Source organism: Neomonachus schauinslandi, chromosome 2, assembly GCF_002201575.2.
Source record: "Neomonachus schauinslandi chromosome 2, ASM220157v2, whole genome shotgun sequence".
NCBI lineage: Eukaryota > Metazoa > Chordata > Mammalia > Carnivora > Phocidae > Neomonachus > Neomonachus schauinslandi.
In genome coordinates this window covers 136,727,269-136,755,063 of record NC_058404.1, presented here as the reverse complement: position 1 = coordinate 136,755,063, position 27,795 = coordinate 136,727,269, and the positions used below count along the sequence as shown (strand labels likewise).

Genomic DNA, 27,795 nt, shown 5'->3' with positions numbered 1-27,795 from the left:
CCAACAAATGAAATGGATTCAAGGGTAGGAAGAGAACCAAAGGAAACTGGGGAGTGAGATTTTCATCAGGGCAAAATGATGCATGTGGAACACATAGAATAATAAATGTGAAAAAAATGTTGCATCGTGCATTTATCACCAATATTTCATCAAAACTGGGTCATACTGAATTTTAGCACTGAATTTTTATTACTTGTCCTGATACTTCGTATTGAGAAGAGAAAGAGTATCAACACAACAAACCTGTCAGGTATGCAGCTAGGAAGCAGGGCATATTGTGTTGTTACTTTGTCAGCATTAATAATCCTTATAGATAATAAGGAGCAAAAGTATTAGCTAAATTAGTATTATAAGTGTCTTATAATAGTTATCTGTAGTCTTTTTTTCTGTTTCCAAGTTCTTAGATGAAAGAGAACTGAGTTGCCGTGGACCAAAATTTCCTGTGCAGAAACCAAATTATCAGAACAAAAGTATGAGACTGACCCTTAAAATTAATGACATAAAGACATTGAGAACAAAAGAAGCGTAAAGAATCTTGTTAGTAAAATCTTTTATTTTGTTTACATGCCAAATGTAACACAAAATTCATAAGCCAGAAAATTTAATAATATGAAAGCAAGGAGAAACTAAGCTGGACCATTTTGCAAAACTAAGGGAAAACATTCATTTAAAATACATCAAAATTCCATTTTTTTTACCCCATCGATTGTGCTTAAACAGATCCATCATATTTCAGTTGCAAAACGCAGAGGAGGACTCAAGCTGAAGGGTGTCTGCTAACTTTAGTTGCTTCAATAAGAGCTTTTCACCTATGAGGGACACACAAAGAAGAGTTTTGAATTTTCTTAATCTATGTTTTTATTTTCAATAAACTTTAAATTTTAGAATCATTGTAGGTTTACAGAAAAATTGCAAAGATAGTACAGAGAGTTCCCATATACCCTGCACCAATTTCCCTCAGTTAACATCTTACTAAGGTAGGTTTGTTACAACCAATGAACCAATGTTGATACATCATATTATTTTTTTTTAAGATTTTATTTATTTATTTCAGAGAGAGAGAATGAGAGAGAGCACATGAGAGGGGGGAGGGGCAGAGGGAGAAGCAGACTCCCTGCCGAGCAGGGAGCCCGATGCGGGACTCGATCCTGGGACTCCAGGATCATGACCTGAGCCGAAGGCAGTCGCTCAACCAACTGAGCCACCCAGGCGCCCGATACATCATATTATTAATCAAAGCATATACTTTAGTTCGATTTCTCAGTTTTTACCTCATGTCTTTTTTCCGTCCCGGGGTCCCATCCAGGATAACACATTACATTTAGTCATCAAGTTTCCATAGGTTCCTCTACACTGTGATTGTTTCTCAGACTTTCCATGTTTGTGATGACCTTGACAGTTTTGACGACTACTGGTCAGGTTTTGCAGAATACCTACAACTGATGAGGTTCCCTTTGGTCACCTGGCTGAAATTGTCTTGTCAGGTTTCTCCACTATAAAGATTTACCCTTTTTCTCCCCTTTTCATACTATACTCTTGGAAAGGACATCACTGTACAAACTCACTCTTAAGGGGTGGGCAGTTATGCTCCATCTCCTTGAGGGAGGAATACATGCATACATTTTTTGGAATTCTTCTGTACTTCTGGAAGATTTGTCTCTTCTCTTCCATGTGTTTATTTGTTTGTTTAATCATGTATTTATATAAGTATGGACTCACAGATATTTTATTTTGGTTATAATCTTTTCTAAAAATTCCATTTATAATCTAAAATTACTTTGTTGCTCCAAGTGTTCCAGTGTTCACAATTTGGAGCTTTTTCTGCTGGTTCCTATGTCCCTTTCTTTCAACCTATTTATTTTTTTAAATTTATTTATTTGAGAGAGAGACAGAGAGAGCACCAGCATGGGGAGGGCCCAAGAGAAAGAGACAAGCGGACTCCCCACTGAGGGAGGGGAAGTCCAACACCAGGCTGGATCCCAGGACCCTGAGATCATGACCTGAGCTGAAGTCAGAGGCTTAACTGACTGAGCCACCCAGGTGCACCTCAACCTATTTTTAACGTAAATCATGTTATTCTTTGATCTTTGTCTCTTGATTCTCCCACTTCAGGTATTTGTGTATCTAAAGTTTCACCGTTGATGAATAATGTCGTGTTCAAGGTGATGCACCAGAGTCAGGATCACCAAGGTATTTTACTTAAAACCAATTCAAAGATTCAGTAAGATAATTTCTCTGAGATTAAAAAAAATAAGTTCAGATGTCAGGATTCATTATGTATGTGTGGATATATATTTTATCCAACTTGTCTCATGTATTTATTTAAATAAACAGGGCTGAACTGGTTTAACTCTTCATCTTTGCTTCTGACTTCATCCTGTCCAGTCTGTGCTATATACCACTCTCAGATTAATTCTTCTAAAGTATAGCTCTATTTATGTTACTCCCTTACATAAAGCCTACAATAACTCCCCACTGCTTGCCAAATAGAAGGCCAAATCATTAGCCTAATTTCATTATATTGCATGCCATGGCCCCAACTCACTTTTAAAGTCTTTCTTTTCTCATTATTTTCCTACTTATATGTTCCTGCCAAGTTGGAAGGACCTAAGCTCGTAAAGATGTTTTTCCTTTTTTTCTGCTTCTATAGTTTCACTAATGTTCTTGCTGATTAGAAGCAATATCCATTTCTATTAATTAAAGTCACATCTCATGTCTGAGATCTTATGTTTGCCCTATCTGATCCATTTCCATCCTTGTTTGCCCTGCTGTGTGTCCTGGGAGGCTGACCTATAGACTATAGCAACACTTTCCTGCCCGCTGCCAACCAGTGGGTTCAAACAGTGGGAAGCCTAGAAGGACTTGGGAAAGTGATATCAGGGTACTTTTCCTCTTGCCTACTTCCTGTGAGGTTGCCCCAGGCTGCTCCTGTCCTTCTAGTGAGAAGTTACCAGTCCTTTCAGGGCAGCCTTCTCCTTCTCAGAGCTCACTCCTTTGGGATTCTGGTAACTGCTCCCTCCTCCCCTCCCTGAGGCCCAGAGGTGGTTAACAGTTCAACTGTTGCTAGTCTAGGTTGCTCTGGGACCCTCCCTGTCATTTCCCTAGACCTCCCACCCACGCCTGTTTTGTGAGTGGTCTTCATTAAATCTTTGTATTATTACAATTTGAGTGCCATCTATTTCCTGTTGTGACCTTGATAGTCACTTCCTCTTTAGAGGAAAAAACCACTTCTTTCAAGAAACTTTCATTTACACATCTCACAGAATATTATCTGTTCTTCCTCTGAGCATAAAATAGCACTTGGTCTAACGGCATTAGTCAACCCGACATTTTATTTAAAGGCTGCCTAATCTTCTCTTCTCTGTTCCCCACAGCACCTAGCATTGTCCTGCATAGGACTGGGTACTTGATACATTATTTGCTAAATAAATGACATTTTAAAATATATCCTCCACAAATGATATTTGTTAACCTATGCAGGGTTCTCATTCACTTGAAAAAGTAAGTGGCATATTACAAAGAATGGAAAAATTAATGCTTCCTTCCCATACTCAGGATAAATTCTATAGGAGACTGACAAAATCATGTTTATTTCTACTTAATAGCTAATTCTGAGAATACTGGAAAAATTAGTTAGAAATGATTTGATTGATTTTCAGAAGTTCAGATTCTATATAACATTTCCAAATATTCTATATCCACCACTTTCAGAGTTCACTTTTTTCAATAGGATTTTCCTGTATAATCTTCCCTCATTCTTGAGATGCTTTATGCTGCAATCAATTCAAATATTACATAACATGTCATTTTCATTTGCTCTACTACTTTATAGTTATTTGCCAATTTCTTTTGTCGATTTGATTGTCTTAGTAGGGGGCATGTTTTCTACTTCTTTTGTATCTCACCACACCCTGACATTTTACAAGTGGTAAGTGCCTCATTAATGGATAAAGAGAATTCTGAGAAGTCTAGAAAAGTCACCATCCCTTTATTTACTAAAATATGGTTTCAAATTATAAAGCTAATTGTTGTAGACTGAATGACTGTGCCCCCTGCAAAACTCATATGTTGAAACCCTAACCCCCACTGTGAGGGTATAAGGAGGAAGAGCCTTTGGGATATAATTAGGTTTGAAATAAGGTCATGAAGATGAGCCCCCCACTAAGGGATTACTGTCTTCATAAGAAGAGAGACCCGAGTTTACTCTCTCTCCACCATTTGAAGACACAGTGAAAAGGTAGCCATCTGTAATCTAGGAAGGAGAGCCCTCACAGGAACTGAATTGGCCCACACTTTGATCTTGACCTTCCCAGCCTTCATAACTGTGAGAAATAAATTCTTATTGTGCAAGCCACCCAGGCTATGGTAAATTGTTATGGCAGCCCAAGCAACGTAATGCAGCTATCTTCTTCATAAGAAGAAACCAAAATCAATCTTTATATTAAGATAACATTTGAGAGACTTAAGGAATTGTTATTTTAAATTATTACTCAAAATAATGCATAATTTACAAAGCCCTTATTGTGTTTCAAACAAAACCCAGATTCTGGGACCTACCATTAGTTTTTTTAGAAAGTACGCATGGCTCTCCTTCTGTTGATGTCTCTCTTGATTTGGCAAAGAGAACAGTGAGGACAGCAAAGCGTCACCATATAGTCATCGCAAATGGATCCCTGTTTGAAAATACAAAAGAAATAGAAATTTAAAATCCACCTGTTTGGAAATTAAGACTTACGGATTTTTAAGACATTTTGAAGACAAGCAGAAGGAACTGATCTGTTGAATTCAGAGTTTGGATGGATACATTTAGGAAAATGTTAATTGATTTTTCCATATAACTCCTCTTTTTATGACATTAAATGTTTTCCTATACTTTGTAATATTGAATATAGAAGATACCAATCAACAAAACTGTCAGTATGAGGGAAAAACAGAGAGTTTCAGAAAGTAAAACCTCAAAATTCTTTTCTTCCACACCCCTTCCCTATCTCAGGAAGCTATTAGAGGATATCTCCACCCGCAATGAGGGAGGAAACCAAGAAAGAGGAAGATGTGGGATATAAGAAACAGGAGCCTAACACAGGAGAGAAGCTAATGGCATCTCCAGGGTAATGGTGAAGGAGATCCCAGGGCAAGAGAGTTAAGCACCACAAATGAAGAGCAATTAGTTCCAAGGGTAATTGTAGGTCAGGGAGTGATTTCATTGAGAAGATAAAAATGGTAGAATGTCTGATATGTTGAATATGTTGGAAAGAGACTTAGAAAACTGGGAGAGTTTGGGGGTTAAAGTAAGTGGAAAATGACTCATAAGAAAGTGGAAAATTACTAATTAAAACACCAAGAATTATTAAGACCAAGGAATACAAAGTTTTGTATTTGTATACAGGAAAAACAAAGTTTAGTGGAAAAGCAATCATAGTTCACTACCTGACTCAACTCAGAAGAGCACATAGGTCTCATAATGTAAGTACCAAATATGGATTTAACCCAAATTACATATACCTTTTTGGAAGAAGTGGGGTGGGGAGAGGGTGCATGTTTGTGGTGGGGAAGGAGAACAAAACAGAACTAAATTCTCATCGTTTATAGTGGGAGGTCTATAGACAATGCTCCAAATGGAAAACTCAAAAAGTAGCAATACAAGTCTATGATTTGGAAATATGGAGGAAAATACCTACAGAGCTCTGGGGAGAAGGTGGTAGGAGAGAGAAGTTTGTGGACTGCTACCCTTCTTAACAATAATTAGATAATCTAAAATTAAGCTATGTGCTTGCAGAGCTTTGGTAAGTAAATTAAAGCTATACTAGAAAACAGGAATGGGGTCATTTAGTGGGCCAGGAATTTTGAGCAGTTTTTTGGAAATTGGGAGCAGACGGGATTACACTGATGGAGAAAGTAGAACAGAGCTAGGGATGCAGAAACCTCTAACGGGGTCATGGGCAGGGCATTTGATTAATCCCGAACTCAAAAACCTGGAACTCAGAAAGGAGGACGAACAGGCTGGGGAATGGAAGGCAGGAGGTTCACTGAAGACTGCCTGAGCAGCCGGGCCAGCCCCGCATTGCCAAGCTGTGGCTTTGCCCCAGGATACAGCAGGCAGGTGAATTTAACAGAGGACCCTGGGGTGGGCTTTGGGGTCCTAGGAGAGGACGGGGGTAGGTGGGGGCAGTTCTTCACCTATCTTCTAAGAGATCAGACTCCCTAAGACTTAACACAGACACACTGGAAGAGAGAATAAAGGGTAAAGACATTTTGGCACATCAGAGAAATCTAAATTGATCTCACTCATGAGATAGCCAAATTGTTTTATGTTTGGTATTCACTGATTATTTTATTTTATTTATTTGAGAGAGAGAGCTCAAGCAGGGGGAGTGGCAGGCAGAGGGAGAGGGAGAAGCAGGCTTCCCGCTGAGCTGGGAGCCTGATGCAGGGCTCGATCCCGGGACCCTGAGATCATGACCTGAGCCGAAGGCAGCCGCTTAACCAACTGAGCCACCCAGGCATCCCCATACAATCCCCCTGCTTTTTTTTTTTTTTTAAACTTCTTCTCTTCTTGTTGTTGCATAGGTCTTTCCTGATTGCTTTTATTCCCTAGAGATGTCCCACAACAAATTTTTATCCAATTAGTGAGGACCCTTCATTTTTCACCCACAATTTAAAATTCTATTCATCTTGAGATTCATCCAGGTTTTTGTGTGTATCAGTAATTCATTCCTTTTTATTACTGGGTAGTATTCCATTTTATGGATATTTCACACTTCGTTTATCCATTAACCAGCTGGCGGATATCTGGATTGTTTTTAGTTTGGGGCTGTTACAAGCAAAACCGCTCTGAACATTTGATACAAGTCTTGGTATGGATATATATTTCTTTGGGCAAATATCTAGGAGTAGAATGCCTGGGTCAAATGGTAGATGCATTTAACTTTTTAAGAAACTGCATTTTACATTCCCACCAGCATTGCATGAGAGTTTCGGTTCCTCCATATCTGGCAACACTTGGTGTGGTTTAGTCTGATTAATTTTAGCCATTCCCATAGTTGAATAGTGGTATCTTATTGCGGTTTTCATTTGCATTTCTCTAATGATGACTAATGATGTTGAACATCTTTTTATGTGCTTATTTGCCATCTAAATATTTTCTTTTTCCCCGAATTTATTGTGTTAAGAACACTTAACAACTTGGATGGATCTCACAATAATTATACTGATTAAAAGAAGCTAGATAAAGGAGTACAGACTGGACAGTTCTATCCTATAAAACTGCAGAAAATGCAAACTATAGTGACAGGAAACATTAGTTGGGGAAGTAAGGAGGGGAAAGAGGGAAGAATTACAAACAGGTGTGAGTAACTTTTGGAGGAGATTAATATGTTCACTACCTTGACTGTGAGGATAGTTTCATGGGTATATATCCCGGGTATATAAACTTAACAAATTATACACTTTAAATATATAGAGCTTATTGTAAGTCAATTGTATATCAATAAGGTTTTTTTAAAAATAGAAAAAATTATATTTGTCAATGTCATACAAAATAAGGTCTTTAGAATGCCTTATTTCTTCCTCTGCCCTCCAATCTTTTAAATTTTGTTAAAACCAAGTAAAGTTTTACTTTCAGACTGTTAATTCATTTTTCAAATACCTGAAAAGCATTTAGAAAAACTGATTATGGACTAAACCTTTAAAAAACTTGATAACTTTCGTGTTAAACAATATAGCCACAATTTTTTTTTTATTTTTTAAAAGATTTTATTTATTTATTTGTCAGAGAAAGAGAGAGAGCAAGAACACAAGCAGGGGGAGCAACAGGCAGAGGGAGAAGCAGGCTTCCCGCGGAGCAGGGAGCCCGATGCGGGACTCAATCCCAGGACCCTGGGATCATGACCTGAACCGAAGGCAGACGCTTAACCAAATGAGTCAACCAGGTGTCCCAATATAGCACAATTAAATAAAGAGCTCCCACAAATCAATAAGAAAAGGCAAACAACCCAGTAAAACAATGAACAAAGGATATGTACGGATAATTTATAGAAGCCATGCAAAGGGACAAAATAGTTTGGTTTTTTTTTAAAGATTTTATTTATTTGCCAGAGAGAGAGAGCACAAGCAGAGGGAGTGGCAGGCAGAGGAAGAGGGAGAAGCAGCCTTCCCGCTGAGCAGGGAGCCCGATGCAGGACTCGATCCCAGGACTCTGAGATCATGACCCGAGCCGAAGGCAGCCACTTAACTGACTGAGCCACCCAGGCGCCCCAGGGACAAAATAGTTTTAAAAAGTTGTTTGATCTTAACTAATAAAACTTAAACCAAAACAACAATCAAATATCATTTTCCCTCTCTGATTGTCAACATAAAAAATATTACCCAATATGGGACACACATATAGTGTTAATGGATTATAAATTGATATAATCCTTTTGGAGGGGTATTTGATGGTATCTTTCAAATTTTGAATGTGCATACACTGTGATCTATCACTCTAATCTCGGGCACTATTGTACAAAAGTACCAGTGCATATACAGAATTTTATGTCCTAGCAACGATTTAATCTACAATACTATTTAACCTTTCATCAGTAAGGAAGTGATTAAGTAAATTATCTGTATGGTGGAATACTATGAACACATTAAAAAGGATCTGTATTACAGACACAAAAGGGGTCTACCAAATGTCACGTGGAAAAAAAAACCAAGTTGCAGTATAGTATGACCCCATTTTAAAAGATAAACACAAATCAAAAGAGCCCTGCAAACCTCAAGCCCCATATGTCTACATCCATAGCTAGAGCTCCATCTAATCTATATCTGTATACCTTATAGGCATAGAAAAAACCTGAAAGAGTGCATACCAAATTATTAATAGAGTTTATAGCTGAGTAGTGGAATTGTGTATAAAGGGGTTAGATTTTCACTTTTTACTTTCCATAATTCTGTGTTTGAATTTGGCATAAAATTAGGTATATAGCATGTATTATTTTTGTAATTAAAGAACTAAGAAATATCTTTAAATGAAAAAATAAAATAATTTCAGTGGAATAAAATAAGCTCCTGATATATTCTGCCTATTTATTTGTTCCCTGTCGTGCTTAATTTTATGTGCCAACTTGGCTAGGCCATGGTACCCATATATTCTAGATGTTTCTTTGAAGACTTTTTAGATGAGAGTAACATTTAAATCAGTGGATGCTGAGCGAAGTAGATTATCCTCTGTAATGTGGGTAGGCTTCATCCAATCCGTTGAAGGTCTTACTAGGAAAAGACTGACCTCCCCAGAGCAAGAAGAGATTCTGCTGGCAGGCTGCCTTCAGACCCGAGCGACAACTCTTCCCAGCCTGCCAGCCTACTCTGCATTTTTGGACTTGCCAACGCTCACAATCACATGAACCTATTCTTTAACGTCTCTTTTCAGATGGGTCTATATTTACCTATGTCTGTGTCATCTATATCTCTTTTTGGTTGTGTTTCCCTGGTGAGTCCTGATGGACGCAAGCTCCTGTCACATGAAGTGCAGCTTGCGACGTATCGGAACGTGCGTTCATGGAAAGACAGGGTTGAATATTGACAACTTCTACTTCTAGTGCGTGTTTTTGGGCGAGTTACTCCACCCCTTAAAACTTTAAAGTCCTCATCTGTACAATGTGGACCTACTCACTTTCCAGGGAGGGTGTGAGGATTCAGTGAGGTGTCCTCTGTCATGTACTTGGGGCATACTAGATTCTGAATAATCCCCGCCCATTGTATGATACACAGTGCAAATATGAGAGTTGCCTATGTTCTTTTTTTTTTATTTAAAAGATTTTATTTATTTATTTGAGAGAGCGAGAATGAGAGAGAGTACATGAGAGGGGGGAGGGTCAAAGGGAGAAGCAGGCTCCTCGCTGAGCAGGGAGCCCAATGCGGGACTCGATCCCGGGACTCCAGGATCATGACCTGAGCTGAAGGCAGTCGCTTAACCAACTGAGCCACCCAGGCGCCCCGAGAGTTGCCTATGTTCTAAGGTCTTTGACAGAAACCTAGAAGGAGGTCACATAACCAGGGGGACCTATTGCTACAGCAACCGAATACAAAATTGCACGTGCTAGGAAAGACCTACCAATCAGATTCAGGTGATGGACACCATCAAATGGTTTGCAGGTTTAAAACGATGATTTTGAAAGTGGGGGCATGTTTGACTGATACAGTGTGGTAAGAGACTCACAGGGATGCCATATCGGGTCCGGTAGAGGGTCCTCATTGCAACGGATGTCCCACAGAGACAGCATTCATTCATGTCAGCTGCAACTTGACATGCAAGGCACATGAAACAAAATGTGCCACAGAGACCTGGACACATGAAGCCAGAGGCACGAGTTACTCCACTCTGTTCCTGTCACCTTTGGAAGCTAGTTTGCTTTCACAAACAGCAGTCCCAATCATGGGGCCTTTGCCACACATCCTGCTGCCAAGGCCATCCACAATGCTTTTGCTCGGCATTACATCAGCTTCTCCCTTCTCCCCACCCGGTCATTTCAGGAATCACCACACCTTGGCAAGTATGCATCCTTTTTGTAGCCCTGCCTTCCTTCATCTATTGAATGCCTCACTGAGACCTAGCCATGTTCCAGAGATTGTCCCCAGAACTGGTTGCCTCTGTCTAGGAGGGCAGTCAGATAATAAAATGAAAAATTCTCCAATGGAAATCTCCTCAAGATGTCAAGAGGTCACCCACAGAAATGAGGCCTCAAAAAGCTCTGGGAAGGATATGCTGCTTGAGCGGAATATTGACAGATGAGTAGAATTTGGCAGGCAGACAAAAGGGAGCCGAGCGTCTCTGAGATCACTTGGCATGTCTTGGCAATGGCTGGTGTTCATTCAGTGTGGCTAGATTGGATGGGGGTAAAGCTAGAGGGTGAGGCAGGTTGGGGACTGGATGACGAATGAGTGCGTGGAGTTGGTCATGAAAGTCATGAGGAACCACTGAAATATTTTAAGAAGGGAGAATGATTTGGTCAGGGCTGCAATTAAGGAGTACTGCCATGAAGCAATTAAGCTTATATTAAAACTTGTAATTCACTTAATTGAGTGACAATGCAAAGGGCTGGAGGATTAAACTATTCATCTTTAGAGGGTTTTAGTAATGTAGTCAGTCTTAGTATTACTAAGATTTGCAGACGTTGAACTAATATCTTGAGATGTGTAAATCATCACCCCAGGTCATCCAGTAAGACAATGAGAGCCAATGAACAAACCCATCGTTCCATTTTCTAGGTAATTTTTTCTCTCTGTGCTTTTTAATGTACAGTTGACCTTTGGACAATGTGGGGGTTTGGGCGCACCGACCACCTGCGCAATCAAAAAATCTGTGTGTAACTTTTGATTCCCCCCCAACTTAAGTACTAGTAGCTTACCATTTACCGGAAGCCTTATGGATAACATAAACAGTTTATTAATCCATGTTTTGTATGTTATATGTATCATATACTGTATTCTCACAATAAAGTAAGCTGGAGAAAAGAAAATGTTAGGAAAAGCATAAGGAAGAGAAAATACTTTTATAGTGCTGGACTGTTAAAAAAAAATCTGCATATAAGTGGACCAGTACAGTTCAAACCTATGTTGCTCAGGGATCAACTTGATTCCAAATTTCAATTTCACTGGTAAGTTAAAGGTTAATGTATTTTCTTTCCTTGTCTCAGGACACTCTGTGGACTTGAGGCAGGCAAGTAAACCTCAAAGCAAATTTTTTTCTAGGCAAGTTTGTTTCTTGTTTGGTGTTGAGCACGAAGCTCCTTGGTCCTCTCTGACACCCTCCATCCCATCCCTGAACTTACTTTCCCCAACTTTATTTGGAGAGATCTCACAAAAAGGAAACAAAGCAGAGTTAGAGATTCTTTTCCTGATGAGAAGCTGACTGCCTTTAGAATTCTTTATTCTCAGCTACATAAAAACCTAAATGTATAAATTTAAATAGTTCTTTGCTGAACTCCCGTTGAAACCATGGATGAATACTATGTCTTGTGTGCCGGGCACAATGTAACTCTAAAGTAATGAGTTTACATATGTAAGAACAGTCTTTTTTCTTTTTCTTTTTTTAAATCAATGGAAATGTCTCTTTTATTTTAATGTATGGTCTATTTATAATCATTAGGCCAGACCCATTGGTTGTGAGAATCATCAGCTTTGTTACTATCATCTTAATTCCAGGACTTATCTTAGGAGTAAGACTATTGATTGATGTGCTGGAGAAAAATTAGCTATAATCAGCACAAGCCTTTTTTCTTCACTTACCATTCATTGCCTGACATGCCAGGTGCCCTGTAATAGGCTGGGAACCTTTACTACACCATAAGGGAGGAATGAGGGAAAGCTTTGGCCTTTGGTGCTTCTCCTCCACGGCAATTACGGGGGCATTTCCCAGCACTTACAGACTCCACAGTCGCTGAAGCAGTCACACATGCCTGTCTGCCAGTTGGAGGTTTGAGCCACGGGACCACATCCAGGCTGAGTCACAATGACCACCGGTGACTGAGCTTGCATTTTCGATGTAGGCTCTTAAATGGCCGTGGTCTGAAAAGGAAAAAGTTGGTGTAAGTAGACTCCAGGTTGCTCATGGAAACCTGTTTTGAGGCATTTTGCTTCACAGGCAAGTGGGACAATTTAGATTAAGTTGCTTGCTGATCTTTCTTTTTAGATTTTATTTTTTCATTTGAGAGACAGAGAGAGCAGGAGTGGAGGAGAGAGGAAGAGGGAGAAGCAGACTCCCCATTGAGCAGAGCCCGACGCAGGGGCTCGATCCTAGGACCCAGAAGTCATGACCTGAGCCAAAGGCAGCCGCCCAACCATCTGAGCCACCCAGGTGCCCCTGCTTGCTGATCTTTGAAGAACGTAATTTTTATCTCTACTCCTCCTAAGACAGAGGCTCCTGGGGGAGGGAATTCACTGAACTGGTCAATGGAACAATGGCTTCTCTTGGAGTAAGGGAGCAAAACCGGGTTATTGGTACTGTTTTTAGACAGGTACCTAGTATCCACACAAGACAGAGGAGCCAATGACCAACTTGTTATAGTTGTCAGCAGTAGTGAATTGCAGAAAACAGGCTTCTTTAAAATTGCACCATCCTGAGCTTTTGTGCAAACACACACCTTTCCCCTCTTGCTCCTTTTATAGGTTCCCTTTTGTTTTGGATTTATTTCTGATGAGCAGTTGTAAAACAAAAACAAAAAACCTCCTCTGTTTTCTGTTTACCCACAAAATAGTCTACTTCACTACTGCCCACCAAATATGTGGTAGTATTTCCCACACCAAGCAATTCTGCAATAACAGCTGGAGTGTCCTACAATCCGACTCAATTCTGACCCTTGTCTACAGGAGATAGCTTCAGATCCCACAGGTTAAGGGCTCAGTCCCATGAGATTGCTCCTACTTCTCCACTGTGGACAGCAATTAGAAGCCCAGGTTGTCACCTGTGCTTCTGACTTACCAGCTATAGACTGAAGGTTCCCATGACCCCTCCTTCAATTAATTAGAGTGACTCACAGAACTCCAGAAAACAGTTTAACAGTTTACTTACTAGGTTATTGCTATTTTACAAAGGAAATCAAAGGATTCAAATGAACAGATGATGAGATACATAAGTTCAGAACATGTGGAATTTGGGGTTGCCACCCTGCTGGCTCCCTAACCCAAAAGCTCCCTGAACCCCATTCTTTTGGGGCTTTATTGCATTAGGCATCATTGATTAAACCATTGGCCATTGGCAACTGAAGTCAATCTTCAGCCCTCCTCTGGCCTCCTGGGAGTCTGGGAGGTGGGGTTGAAAGTTCCAACCCTCTAATCACAAGGTTGGTTCCCCTGGCAACCAGCCCCATCCTCAAGGGCTTTCCAAAAATCACTTCTTTAGGATAAACTCCTCGGTAGTTGAGAGGGGCTTGGTATAAATAAAAGAACACCTTTATCGCTCTTATCTACAGTTAAGAGATTCCAAAGATTTTAGAAGTTCTGTGCCATGAACAGGGATGAAAACCATACATATATTTCTTATTATAAACCACAATATCACAGCAGTCCTCTCCAATCTTTTTGTATCCAAGTTCTTCACTTCAAATTTACCTGGGGCCCGTGTCCTCCTCTCAGTGCTGGCTTGGAGGCCCTTTGACATATTTTGGGGCAAGTCCTGATAGTATGTCTCAGCAGTGTATTATGAAGTCCGTTTTGTGAGGTTAACCCTAATTTCTATCAGGAGAGGCAAGGTGGGGTCATAGAATGTGGATTAGATTTGGAGTGAGAGTATCTTTGCTCAAATCCTGATTTCTTAAACTCTGTGATCTTGGACTAGTCACTTACCAGTCCAGTCATTTAAGTTTCCATTTATTAGTCTGTAACATGAAAGTGGTTTCTGACCTAACCACCTCACATGTTTTTTGAGAGTGTTTTTTTTTTTCAAGATTTTATTTATTTGACAGAGAGAGAGAAACACAAGCAGGCAGAGGGAGAGGGAGAAGCAGACTCCCCGCTGAGCAGGGAGTCCGACTCGGGGCTCAATCCCAGGACCCTAGGATCACGACCTGAGCCGAAGGCACACGCTTAACCAACTGAGCCACCCAGATGCCCTATTGAGAGTATTAAATGAGATATAGTCTGGGGATGAGTTTAATGAACAATAAAGAATCAGATAAATATAAGGGAGAGTGGCTATCACGTACAAAAGTGTAGTAAGGAAATATGATGAATTCCATATACGTTTGTTGGCAATAATATCAGCTAATAGTCACTGAGATTCTACTCTATGTCAGACATTGTGCTAGACTCACATTGTCCACTTAATCTTACAATAGCCCAGCAAAGTAGAAACTATTATCTTTATTGAGTTGATAAAGAAATGGACACTCGGAGTTTAAGCGAACTGTGGAATTCAAATCCTCTTCAGGCTCATTCCACAGCCCCATTTCCTCCCTTTGTCTCTTAGCTTTGGACTCCCACTCCATCACAGCACTTAGTACAGTGTGGCATTGCCACTGGTTTGTTGGGTCTCCTTGAGACCTGGAACCCTCTTTTCATATTTATTCTTTTAGCAACAAGCTCAATGTTACGCTCATAAAGGTATTGCCTCATTGAATTAAGTGCTTAAAATACGCTTGATTTTCTTACAGTGTGCTGGGCACTGGGATGTAATACATTTCCACTTCAGAATTCAGGACATGTTTTGAAAAGCACACACACACACACACACACATGCTAAAGTTGAAAATACAGTGCCTTGAGATCCTCAGGCATTGTCATACTATTTGCCTTTTTTATATGATTTTCTGCATAGAGAGAGCAGGTCCAAAAACAGGCAAAGTACCTCAGTTGTTCCATATCATTTTACACTTTTCTATTTCTCGAATAAGCTTGTTTCTTTACAGATCTCATGACTTAGTTAACACTTAGCTAGTTTGCTAGTTCCCTTGAACAAGAAGAGAGCACAGTATAGGAGACCAGGAATAGTTTTAAAAGCAGGGTAATGTCTTCGATATTTCTCTGCACAACTGAAAGTGTATCATGCAGGAATGGTTCAAACATGTCTAAATCTGCCCAAGCTTCACCATAGCTAATTATAAATCATCCAGGTCCACACTCACAGATGGTCCCCTGAATCTTGGCAAACAGTCTCATGAAATAAATGCTCAGTTATTTTGGATGAGGACAAACTAGTTTAAATTTTTTTTTTAGAAAGCAGGAAAAGCTTAAAAATGTTCTGTTTCTGTTGAACATCATCACTATCAGAAAGTAGCTCTAGGGGGCGCTCGGGTGGCTCAGTTGGTTAAGCGTCTGCCTTCGGCTCAGGTCATGATCCCAGAGTCCTGGAATCGAGCCCGGTGTCAGGCTCCTTGCTCAGCGGGGAGTCTGCTTCTCCCTTGCCCTCTGCCTGCCGCTCTGCCTGCCGCTCTGCCTACTTGTGCTCTCTATCTCTCTGTCAAATAAATAAACAAAATCTTAAAAAAAAAAAAAAAAGAAAGTAGCTCTAGGTATTTCCCTTCCCATTAGTGGGTATAGTATGCAAACACCACACATTTTTAAAGTTTTAATAAAATGATTATAAGTATCTCAGAGTACAAAATTTGCAATTATTCATTTATTTTATTTTTTTAAAAGCTTATTTATTTATTTTATATATATAGAGAGAGAGTACATGAGCAGTGGGAGGGGCAGAGGGAGAGAAAAAGAATCCTCAAGCCAACTCCCAGATGAGCAGGGAGCCTGGTGTGGGGCTTGAACCGAGGACCCCAGGATCATGACCTGAGTGGAAATCAGGAGTTGGCTGCCCAACCGACTGAGCCACCCAGGTGCCCCTACATTAAGTATTTAAAGAAGACTCTAAAATGAGAGACATTTAAAAGCCCCAAGTTTGAGAAAATAGTAAAAAGGCAGGAACAGATAATTCACTAAAAAAGACATAAAAATGACCCTTAAAAGATATATATCAAAAAGATGGTCAAATTCACTCAAAGTTAAAGAAATGCAAGGTAAATACCTGTCAGATTGGCAAAAATTAAAAAGCATGCAATGCATTCTTTTGGCGAGGCTTTGAAGAAACAGGCACTCAAGTTTTGCTGGTGACAATACACCATTTTGGAAGGAACTTTGACAATACCTAAGATAACTACATATGCACTTACCATTTGATCCAGTAATCTCACTTCTAGAAATTATCCTGAAGATATAGCTGTAACAATGTAAAAAATATATATGCCTGAGGTTATTCATATATATGGGAGAGTGGTTGAATAAACTATGGTACTGTTAGAAACAAGACAGCAGGCCTGAAATGGAGCCACTTATGCTAAACCCCATGTGGCCACACCGAGACTTAGTTTCAGCCCTCCCAGAAATGGAATCTTAAACCAGTCAGTCAGGAATTGCTAATCTGCACTTGTTAGGTAATCTGCCAGATAGACCCCTACCAACCTCTAAAGAAAAGTGACCTTGCCATAACCATTTTTTTTTAAAGATTTTATTTTTATTTATTTGAGAGAGAGAGACAGAGAGCATGAGAGGGAGGAGGGTCAGAGGGAGAAGCAGACTCCCTGCTGAGCAGGGAGCCCGATGCGGGACTTGATCCCGGGACTCCAGGATCATGACCTGAGCCGAAGGCAGTCGCTTAACCAACTGAGCCACCCAGGCACTCCCTTGCCATAACCATTTATTTGCTTTTTTGTCTAGTATAAGTGCCTTGTTCCTGCTCCCTTCTGTCTATAAAAGTCTTTCATTCTGTACAGCTCCTTAGAGCTCCTTTCTATCTGTTAGAAAATTGGGTGCTGCCTGATTCATAATCATTGAATAAAGCCAATAAGATCTTTAAATTTTACTCAGTTGAAATTTTTTAACAGTACATCCATACAACAGAGCATTATGCAGCTATCAAAAGAAAAAAATGAGGAAAATCTCTATAAACTGATATAGAATGATTTCCAGGATATACTAAGTGAAAAAAGCCATGGACAAAAGAGTATGTGCTGTCTGATATCCTTTATGTGAGAAATAAAGGGATATAAGAAAACATACATATACAATAAGAATTACAGAAAGAATAAACCAGAAATGAACAAATGTGTTATGTTCAGAGTAAGTGGGGTGAAAAGAATGGGAGAATGGAAATGGAATGGTAGGGATGGGCTGACACCTCAAGTGTACCTTTTTGTATGGCTCTTCCTCTAAATCATGCTAATATGTCACACATTAAGTCAACACACAAATGGACAATTAAAGTCAACCAGAATGTGGAAGGAATCCCATAGGCAATATAAACAGTGACAAATTAACCTAATTGTATTACAATTAATATTAGAAACATGCTGAAGTGAGTGAGGAAGAAAAAGTTAACCATAATAACTTCAGAAAGCAGTGTTTTGACTATGTAATGTAAGGCTAAAGACAAAAAGAACAAATATTATACCTTAGTTATAAACTGGTTTTTCACAAGAGTATGGGTTAGCAATTCTGAAACTTCTTTATATATATATATACACGCTAGGCTTGAACAAATAAATATATTGTGGATAATGAGATTGAGGTTTTTTTACTGTCAGAGAAAGAAATTACAAATAAGGGAAGGAGGAGGGCTGGTATGAATCCTGTGCTGTTGGATTGGAATCAGAGGTACAAACTCATGATTATTTACACACACACACACACAGATAGATATGTGTGTATACATAATTATATTTCCTAGCTCCACCCACTGAGAGGACCTAGAAGCAACAAAAGCCCAGTATCACTGAATATACCTTGTGCCCAAATCGTGGTTTTGAAATGCCATTTTCCAATAAAAGGGAGCCAGAGTTCATTGGAGAAATGGCTGATTCCAGGGCTGGGGCAGGGAAAGTACAAGAAAAGCCTGGAACCTCTTGTTTCAGGACCAAAAGGTCAAAAACGGCTCAAGAATGGATTAGAGACAGGACCTCAGAGCCCATCTGACGGTTCTCACAGTGGCCAAACCAGGACAATTTGAGCAACAAAATAATGTTAATAATGGGTTATAACTCATAAACCAATGTAACTATCCATAATTCCATACTGATGTAAATAAAATAACAAATTTTAAAATGAGGGGAAAGGTATAGTGCTTTTTTTTTTTAAAGATTTTATTTATTCATGAGAGAGAGAGAGAGAGAGAGAGGCAGAGGCAGAGGGAGAAGCAGGCTCCCCACGGAGCAGGGAGCCTGATGTGGGACTCGATCCCAGGACCCTGGGATCATGACCTGAGCCGAAGGCAGATGCTTAACCGACTGAGCCACCCAGGCGTCCCAGGTATAGTGCTTTTTTATGAGAGAATCCCCATTAATGAATGTACAAAGAATGATGGAGATACAAGACCACCATTTGGCAAACACCACAGTGATAATTGTTTTTTTTTTTTAAGATTTTATTGATATATTTTGAGGGGGGAGGGGCAGAGGCAGTGAGAATCACAAGCAGACTCCACGCCAATCATGGAGCCCGACGAAGGGCTTGATCTCACGACCCTGAGATCATGACCCGAGCAGAAATCAAGAGTAGGACACTCAACTGACTGAGCCACCCAGGCGCCACCACAGTGATATTTGTTGAAGGCAAGGCTTATAGATGGATGCTCATGTATTTGTTTATTGTCATGCGCTGAAGGACACAACATCACTTCTGTGTTATTTTACCAAAAATACGTACTCAGAATCCACTCATAAGAAAGTATCAGACAGGGGCGCCTGGGTGGCTCAGTCGTTAAGCGTCTGCCTTCGGCTCAGGTCATGATCCCAGGGTCCTGGGAATCGAGCCCCACATCGGGCTCCCTGCTCCGCGGGAGGCCTGCTTCTCCCTCTCCCACTCCCCTGCTTGTGTTCCCTCTCTCGCTGTGTCTCTCTCTGTCAAATAAATAAATAAAGTCTTAAAAAAAAAAAAAAGAAAGTATCAGACAAAACAAAAGGAGGAGGATTCTACAATATATCTGGCCAGTAAAGAGTGTCAGGATCATGAAAGACGAATGAAAACAGAGGAAATATTCAAGATGGAAGGAGACTAAGGAGACATGGTGACCAAATTCAATATGGGATCCTGAGTTGAATCCTGGAACAGAAAAGGAGCTGTCAATGCTCTCCAATCAGAGACCATGAAGAACACAACTACAGTTGAGCAAGTCAGGTGTATTATGTATTATAGCAGGGGAGAAGGCACACCATGGGGACTGCGGGGAATTTCAGTGACAGGGTATTAGAGAACACTTTTCGGTTGGGTAGATTTGGAGGAGGATCAAGGAAATGGAGGTGGCCCAGAAAGTGGAATACAGTTCTATGACTGGGTCTATTAATAGACCCTCTCTACAGGGAGCACTGATGAGAGCAAGGTTAATCCTGCAAGAGGTGCTGCAGCAGCAATCACTCATATTAGCCAGGAAAGGACGCTGTTTGGTATGTTGTGGCTTGGATAATGTTTAAAGTTCAAATATATGTCCAAATATGATTATGGAGTGTCAGTGCTTTTATCTTGATCCATCATGGTCACAGACTAGCTTTATCTGATGTTGATGCTCTGTGAAATTCTTTATGTATAAGAGAAGAACCTCAGGACCTAGTGTGAGCAACAGCATGGATGGACCTTGAGGGTACTGTGCTCAGTGAAATAAGTCAGACAGAGGAAGACAAATGCTGCATGATCTCCCTTGTTTGTGGGGTCTAAAACCAACCAACCAACCAACCAAACCAACCTCACAGATACGGAGAACAGATTGGTGGTTGCAGAGATGAGGGGCGGGGCGTGGGAGAAATGGGTGAAGGTGATCAAAAGGTACAAACTTTCATCTACAAAATAAGTGCTGGGGATGTATTGCACTGCATGGTGATTATAGTCAATACTATTGTATTGTATATTTGGAAGTTGTTGAGATAAATCTTAGAAGTTCTCATCAAAAAAACTTTGAAATGTGTGGTGATATGTTCATTAGGCTTATTGTGGTGAACATTTCACAATATATACAAATTTCAAATCATTACGTTGTACACCTGAAACTAATATAATATTAGATGTCAATTATATCTCCAAAAAGACAAGAAAAAAAAAAAAAAGACCCAGTGTAAGTGCCAGGCCAGCAAGTAGCCACACCGACGCCGTGCTGGCAAGACCAGTCCAGCTCCCCAGGGCCAAGGACTGCTCTTCTCTTCCCTGAGGCATTAGTGGGACAACTTGTAAAATCTGAATAAGATCTGTCAGTTAATTAGTTAATAGTTTATCAACATTAATTTCCTGGTTTCAATATTTACACTATGGTCATGTAATTTACATGAAGAATCAGGAAAGCTGAGTGAAGGGTACATAGGGATACTGTGTACTTTAAAAAAGTAGCTTTATTGAGATATATTTTACAGGCTGTAAAATTCACTCATTTAAAATATATACTTGAGCAATTTTAGTATATCCATAGTTGCACAGCCATCACCATAATCTAATTTTAGAAGATTTTTATCACACACCCCTTAAAAAATACCCATAACCATTAGCAGTAACTCCCCACGTCCTCTCGCCTCCCCCAGCTCCAAACAGTCTCTAATCTGTCTCTCTTGGTTTGCTTATTCTAGACATTTCACATAAATGGAAACGTACAATACAGTAGTCCTCCTCATCTGTGGCTTCAGCTACCCACGGTCAACCGAGCTCTGGAAGCGGAGCATCTTCCATCTGACGTATGGTCAAGACTGGTCTATGCCTAGAGCTGTCACAATGCCTATGTCATTCGCCTCACTTTATCATCTCAGGAAGGGTGAGTAGATATAACATTTTGAGAGACCATGTTCACATAACTTTTATTACAGTATATGGTCATAATTGCTCTATTTTATTATTGTTGTTGTTAATCTCTTACTATGCCTAATTTGTAAATTACACTTTATGATAGGTATGTATGTGTAAGAAAAAAACATAGCATATGTAGGGTTTGGTACTATTTGCAGTTTCAGGCATCCACTGGGAGTCTTAAAACATGTCCCTGGGGATACAGAAGACTGTGTGTAGTCTTTTGTGACTGACTTCCTTCAGTTAGCATAATGTTTTCAAGGTTCATCTATGTTCTAGTATGGATCAGTACTTTTTTACTGCTGAATAATATTCCTTTATGTGGATATACCATTTTGTGTTTATCCATTCATTAGTTGATGGACATTTAGGTTGTTTGTCCTTTTTGGTTATTAACGAATAATGCTCTGGTTACTATTTGTGTACAGGTTTTTGTGTGGACATTTATTTTCATTTCTCCTGGATATATGGCTAGAAGTCGGATTTGTGGATCAAAATGGTAGCTCCACGCTTAGCATGTTGGAAGGAGGATGCTCACCTCCTTGATGTACCACCAACGCCATGTGTAACATTCTGAAGACTCGTTTCAAACTGTTTTCCAAAACGGCTGCATTTCATGTGAGGGCTCTCCTGCATATCCTGGTCAACATTGGTTATGATCTGTCTGTGTGCTATTTTTGCAGCATTTTTCACAAGTCAAAATTATTAAAAAATAACAAAACAAAACATAAAAAAGAATATGGGAAGAGGGGAGCCCCGTAGGATTTAGAGTGAAAAATACAAAAACAATCTGTGCATAATGTAAATATAGCCATTATAAAAATTTTTAAATTTCCCCCTTATTCTTAGGAACTATCTTAAAGAATTTCTCTTTTTCTTTTTCTGTATAAAATACCATGAACTCCATCCAGAGTAGTTGAAGCTTATTTTAAACTTATTAGGTTTGCCTTTTTATAAAGATACATTTAAGTAGTTTTTAGTTTTGATTTTTGCTCTCTTAAATATACCCAAACGGCCTTTTACTGCCGTCTGACAAATACAGGAGAGGCTAACCATCGTGGATGTCAAAGAAAACAACGTGAAGGAGTGCTGTAGTAAGTGAACACAAAATCAGTGGGGCTGCTCATTCCGAGCGTGCCTTGTTTGTGGGTGTCTACGTGGGGAGGAGGTGTCTATCTCGAGGTGATGGAATTCAGTGAACTTGCTGCTGGCTGTCGGCGGCCAGCCGGCGGCCGAGAAGGGAGCCGGTCGGTGTCAGGCGGAACCAAGCTGCCAAACCCTCCCTGCCCAGCCTCTGATTTTCCTTTTAGGGCAGACGGCCCACCTGCTCGCAGTCGCGGCCCAAGGCGGAGGCGGCCTTCCCGGATTCGAGGGCAGGCGGGCTTCAGCACTGACGCCTGGAGGGTGGGGTGTGCTTCTCACGGGGTCTCACCCCTCGCCACCAGGGATGGTGACTGCCAGCCGCAGCTGGGCGCTGAAGGTGTTTTCCACCGGGTACCCACGTTCTCCCTCCCGCTACCTTTGGTTATGTACCCGGCTGTGTCCCCTGCCGGGACCAGACCCGGGGGCCTCCGAATTGTCCAGGGCGACCCGCACACAGCCCAGGGGTAGGGTCGACCGCAGTCCGGGGCCGGCCGCTCCAGGCGTCTGCCCCACCGGGCCGCGAGGCTGGGACCCGCTGCTCCCTCCGGCCGGACTCGACGCACTGGCCGAAGCCCGCGCGGCGGGGGTGGACGCGCCAGGACGACAGCGGCTGGGCATTCCCCGAGCGGCAGGACCCGGCGTCAGGAGCAGGGAGCCGGGGGCTGGGACAGGTCCACCAGCGGTGTCCCGCGCTGGCAGCCGGCCGCTCCCCTCCGCCGCCGCACCCACCCAGTCTCACCAGGCATTTACATAAACTTAGCAAAGTTTTCATCAACTGCTCTGGGCTGACCAGCTTACTTCTGATCGGGAAGTAAGACCGAGAGAAACTAACACATCTCACTGATTTTAACACCTATTAGGTGCGCCCTAGATTCTACTTTTGGTGCACATGCCCGGTTTTTATCTTAACAGGCAGCAACCACAGCTCTCCGAACAAATTCGTTCTGTCAATCTCATGAAAAAGGAAGTAAAGAAATTTCGATTATTTCCTTTCTGGTGCTCACTCCTTTCGCAATAATTAGCTTGACTTTGGGAAAAGTAAGCCTCCAGTCTGGAATGGAAGCTCCGCAAGGGCAGGGAATTCTGTGGGCTATTTTCGCTGATGTATCTCGAAAGTTTGGTACAGGGCCTGGCACACAGTAGGTGCCCACTAACGTTCCCACGCCCGCGTTCTCTTATTCCCATCTTGCTGAAGCAATGCATGACGCCAGTCAGAGGTGGTGTACATCCGACGCCCGCTAGTGCCCATTGAAGCAATGGCCCTTCTTCACAGGACCCTTTTAGACTAGCAGAGTACTAGGACCCAGTTTTTCCCTGTATCCCAACGATAGAAGCCATATTTTTGGGTGATAGCTTCCTACATTTAGGGCCTGGGAAGAAGAGGCATTTTGCAGGAAATACTAAAAGAAATTCCACGTTTTCTTTTGCATTTCCTTTTAACGATCAAATATTAGAAAAAAAATATGAAAGGCTATTCGTATATTGTCTAAGCAATTACAGTTAACACATTTCTTTTTTTTTATCAACACAGGAAATACCCATTTTGGAAACAATAAGTCCACGGAGATTAAAAAAATTGTAAAGGGGTTATGCTGATTATCCTATAGCTGCTTGTATTTTTTTTTCCAGGCTAGCCGATGCTGAGCACACAACTGTCATTCAATAAATACCAGCTAAATGAATAGATTATTTCCACAATATCTCTCAGAGTAAAAACATGTTCATGTAACTAGCTTATTTTTCTTCATTTTTTAAAAAGAAATATATATTTTTAAAGACTTTATTTATTTTAGAGAGAGAGCGAGTGCGGGGAGGGGCAGAGCGAGAGGGTGAGAGAGAATCTTAAGCAGCCTCCATGCCCGGCGCAGAGCCGGATGGGGGGCTCCATCTCAAGACCCTGAGATCATGACCTGAGCCGAAATTAAGAGTTGGCGGTTTAACTCACAGGGCCACCCAGGCGCCCGTTTGCTTATCTTTCAAGAAGTCTACGCTATGATTTTAAATATAAGAGCAATTTGAAGATTTCAGAATAAAAACTTGTCTGCAGTTATAGAATTGCCCTTTCCTTCCCCTGACTGTCTTCACTCAGTATATGCTATGTGTACTTGTGAATTCAAACTGGTTCCTGTTAGCCCTGAGAGCGGCGGGAGACCCGGGCATTCTCCGAGGGCCTTTGGAGTCCAATCTGAATATTCATACCGTTGCAAGCAGCTTCATCCAAAATATCCCTACGCTGACGGCCGCTTCATTTGTACAGAAATTTACTCTCTCAGTTTAGTGACTTAAACAGTCTTCAGCCCAACAGTCAGTTTTAGGTTTCTGTTTCTTTCACTACTTTTGACTTCTTCTTTTGAATATGAAAACTGTGGGGACCCAGGTGCTAACGTGGACCTTTCAGCACGCATAGCTGAGCAGAGAGTGCGGGCCCCAAGAGATTTCTCTTGTTATTGGAAGGAAGTTCATCTCTAATGAAGGTTGCCTGCAGGAGCGGGGAAGGTTGCTCTGTCCAACACAGCCCAGAAGAGCAGCACTGGAGGGAACCACGGTCCTACACTTTCATCTGACTAATTTAGCTTATTTGGAAAAGGGCTTTGTAAACTCCCACATGAGATTTCTTACTCCAGGAAATACCTCCTTGATAGTCATAAAACCGAGAGGAGAAAGCAAATACACTCATCTGCAGCTCCACTTCCCTGAAATCAAAGTCCAGTAGAGACGCTAAGGATTTCGGAGACCTGATCTACAAGCCTGTCTCCCAACATCAGTGGTCCTCAAGCCTTACTTAGCGTAAAAAACACGTGGAGAGCTTGTTTACGAGGTAGATTCCCAGGCACCATGCTCCAAAATGGTTATTTAGGTGGGCTGGGCTGGGCTGCAGGAATCTGTCCCGAGCACCCTCAAGCTGCTGCTCCGAAGCCAGAAAGTGCTGTTGTGCCGAGAAGAGAAAGGTCGCCCTTTCGTGTAAACACAGCTTGGTGAGAATTAGAACAATCCTACCCTTTCTCCAGGCAGATACAGCCCATGCTGGTGCCTCCAGCTTGCCTGAGGAGCACAGGCTGAACCAGCCCTGCTCCTTCCTTTGCTGGCTGCCAGTGCAGAACCCAGTGCCAATGGCTTTGCAGAGCACACTTTGTCACCCACGCCCTGGGCTTTGTCATTTCTCTTCTGTTACAAACAACTACAGATCTGGTCTAATTCAGCAAACATTTGTTGGGCAGCCAATGCATGTAAAAGCATTGTGTTACATTTGGTAGGGACGAAGGGGATATCTGTAGTTCCCTCTTGAGGCCAGCGGCTCTGCCCATCACTAAGTGACAACCTAGCTGTTTTGTTTGCTGCCATCTTTGTTCCCACAGGAGCCGAGAGTGATGGAAAATTCCACTCAGGAAAAAGAAAAAAGAAATGGAGACAGGAGGAACTGAAATGGGAATCTTGGTGCACCAGTTTCGAAGAGAGACTACAACTCCTTTCTCCAGAAGGTTCCTTTCATGGAATGGCCTCAATGCCAGGAAACCTTGCAGAATTCTGCTCACATTTTAAACATCCTAATTGCACCAATTAGTGTTAGTTACAACTAACCTTACACCTGTCTCCCCTGCCTTGGAACACCTCACTCTTGAGAAGAACAGCCTGTCTTTATTAATATTAACCAATAGTATTAGTGTATTACATTAATGTATTACTATATTATATTATTATTAATCAATCCAGGTACTAAATGTATTACTTAGATTTTCCTCTTCTTTCTAGTGTTTACTGATGCTAAATTTGGATTTTTTTCACTTTTAAAAAAATATTTTATTTATTTATTTGAGAGAGAGAGAGAGCACATGAGAGGGGGGAGGGTCAGAGGAAGAAGCAGACTCCCTGCCGAGCAGGGAGTCCGATGCGGGACTCGATCCAGGGACTTCAGGATCATGACCTGAGCCGAAGGCAGTCGCCCAACCAACTGAGCCACCCAGGCACCCTTTTTTCACTTTTTTAAAAAGATTTTTATTTTTAGGTAATCTCTACACCCAACATGAGGTTGGAACTCACAACCCTGAGATCAAGAGTCGCACACTCCACCGAATAAGCCAGCCAGGCAGCCCGATTTTTTTCACTTTACTTGAAACATTTTCATTTCATGATCTCTCATCTCCTAAGCTATCAAAAGTAAAAATATAATGATAGGTGAGAAGGGTAATACCTCTATGCATATAAATGAAGCACCAGAATTTAATTTTGTAACATTCCAATCTGTTTTCTTACTTTCATACTGAAAATTCAAAGATTCTCATGATTCATTAGCTAAATCCAAAAATCCCATTTCCTATTTCAAAGCACAAAGAAATTAGACCAGCACAAGTAAGCATGCATATGTATTAATATAAGGAATGAAATTAATGATCCAGTTAGTAAATATAATACCTGATGTGTGTTTTCTGCTGGAAACAGTAGTTGATAAAGATTCAAGGCTACACTACTTTGAAAAGCATGGCATCTGACTCATGCTTGGCACATTCTTGTTGAATTTGACTGAATTTAAAGCAATTAGGTAAGAAAACATTGGTCTTTCAGCTGGAAATAAAGAAATCAAACCCTTTAAAAAAAGAAAAAAAACCCCCCAAAAACCTTTTCTTCCTCCCTCCCCCCCCCAGTGCTAAGATAAGCTTTTAAACAATCACTTAATTTCAAAGTACTTACAGTTAAGAAATAGGTTCTGAGCAGGAAGTGTTTAGTGGCTTGGGAAAGTATCTCACTAAAAGAGAAAGATATGTGAAAACAGAGAAGTAAACGTGTTTCTTTTGCAGACGTAGTACAAAGAACAGATTCAGAGGTTTTTATTGGCCAGTATAATTCTAGCAGCAAGGTGTGTTCCTGTTATCTTGAACGACGTAGATAGAACTAGAGGGTATTATGCTAAGCGAAATAAGCCAGTCAGAGAAAGACAAATACCATATAATTTCACTCATACGTGGAATTTGAGAAACAAAACAGATGAACATGGGGGAAGGGAAGGAAAAAGAAAATAAAATAGGATGAAAATAGGGCGCCTGGGTGGCTCAGTTGGTTAAGCAACTGCCTTCGGCTCAGGTCATGATCCTGGAGTCCCGGGATCGAGTCCCGCATCGGGCTCCCTGCTCGGCAGGGAGTCTGCTTCTCCCTCTCCCGCTCCCCCCTCTTGTGCTCTTTCTCTCTCTCACTCTCTCAAATAAATAAATAAAATCCTTAAAAAAAATAGAATGAAAATAGAGAGGGAGGCAAACCGTAAGAGAAGCTTAACTCTAGGAAGCAAACTGAGGGTTGCTGGAGGGGAGGTGGATAGAGGAAAGGGGTAACTGGGTGATGGGCAGTAAGGAGAGCACTTGATGTAGTGAGCACTGGGTGTTG

General features: G+C 41.1%; 1 protein-coding gene across 1 annotated transcript; it reads right to left on the bottom strand.

Annotated features, from left to right (window-relative positions):
• Positions 1 to 591: 591 nt before the first annotated feature.
• LOC110591558 (placenta associated 8) lies at positions 592 to 27,160 on the bottom strand. The gene is made up of 6 exons (XM_021702481.1): positions 27,109 to 27,160; positions 16,638 to 16,684; positions 12,405 to 12,546; positions 10,199 to 10,323; positions 4,558 to 4,673; positions 592 to 809 (listed from the first exon to the last, which is right to left on the bottom strand). Exons 3-5 carry the CDS (start codon positions 12,514 to 12,516, stop codon positions 4,569 to 4,571), a joined length of 342 nt encoding a protein of 113 aa, XP_021558156.1. The 5' UTR covers positions 12,517 to 12,546; positions 16,638 to 16,684; positions 27,109 to 27,160; the 3' UTR covers positions 592 to 809; positions 4,558 to 4,568.
• Positions 27,161 to 27,795: the final 635 nt, after the last annotated feature.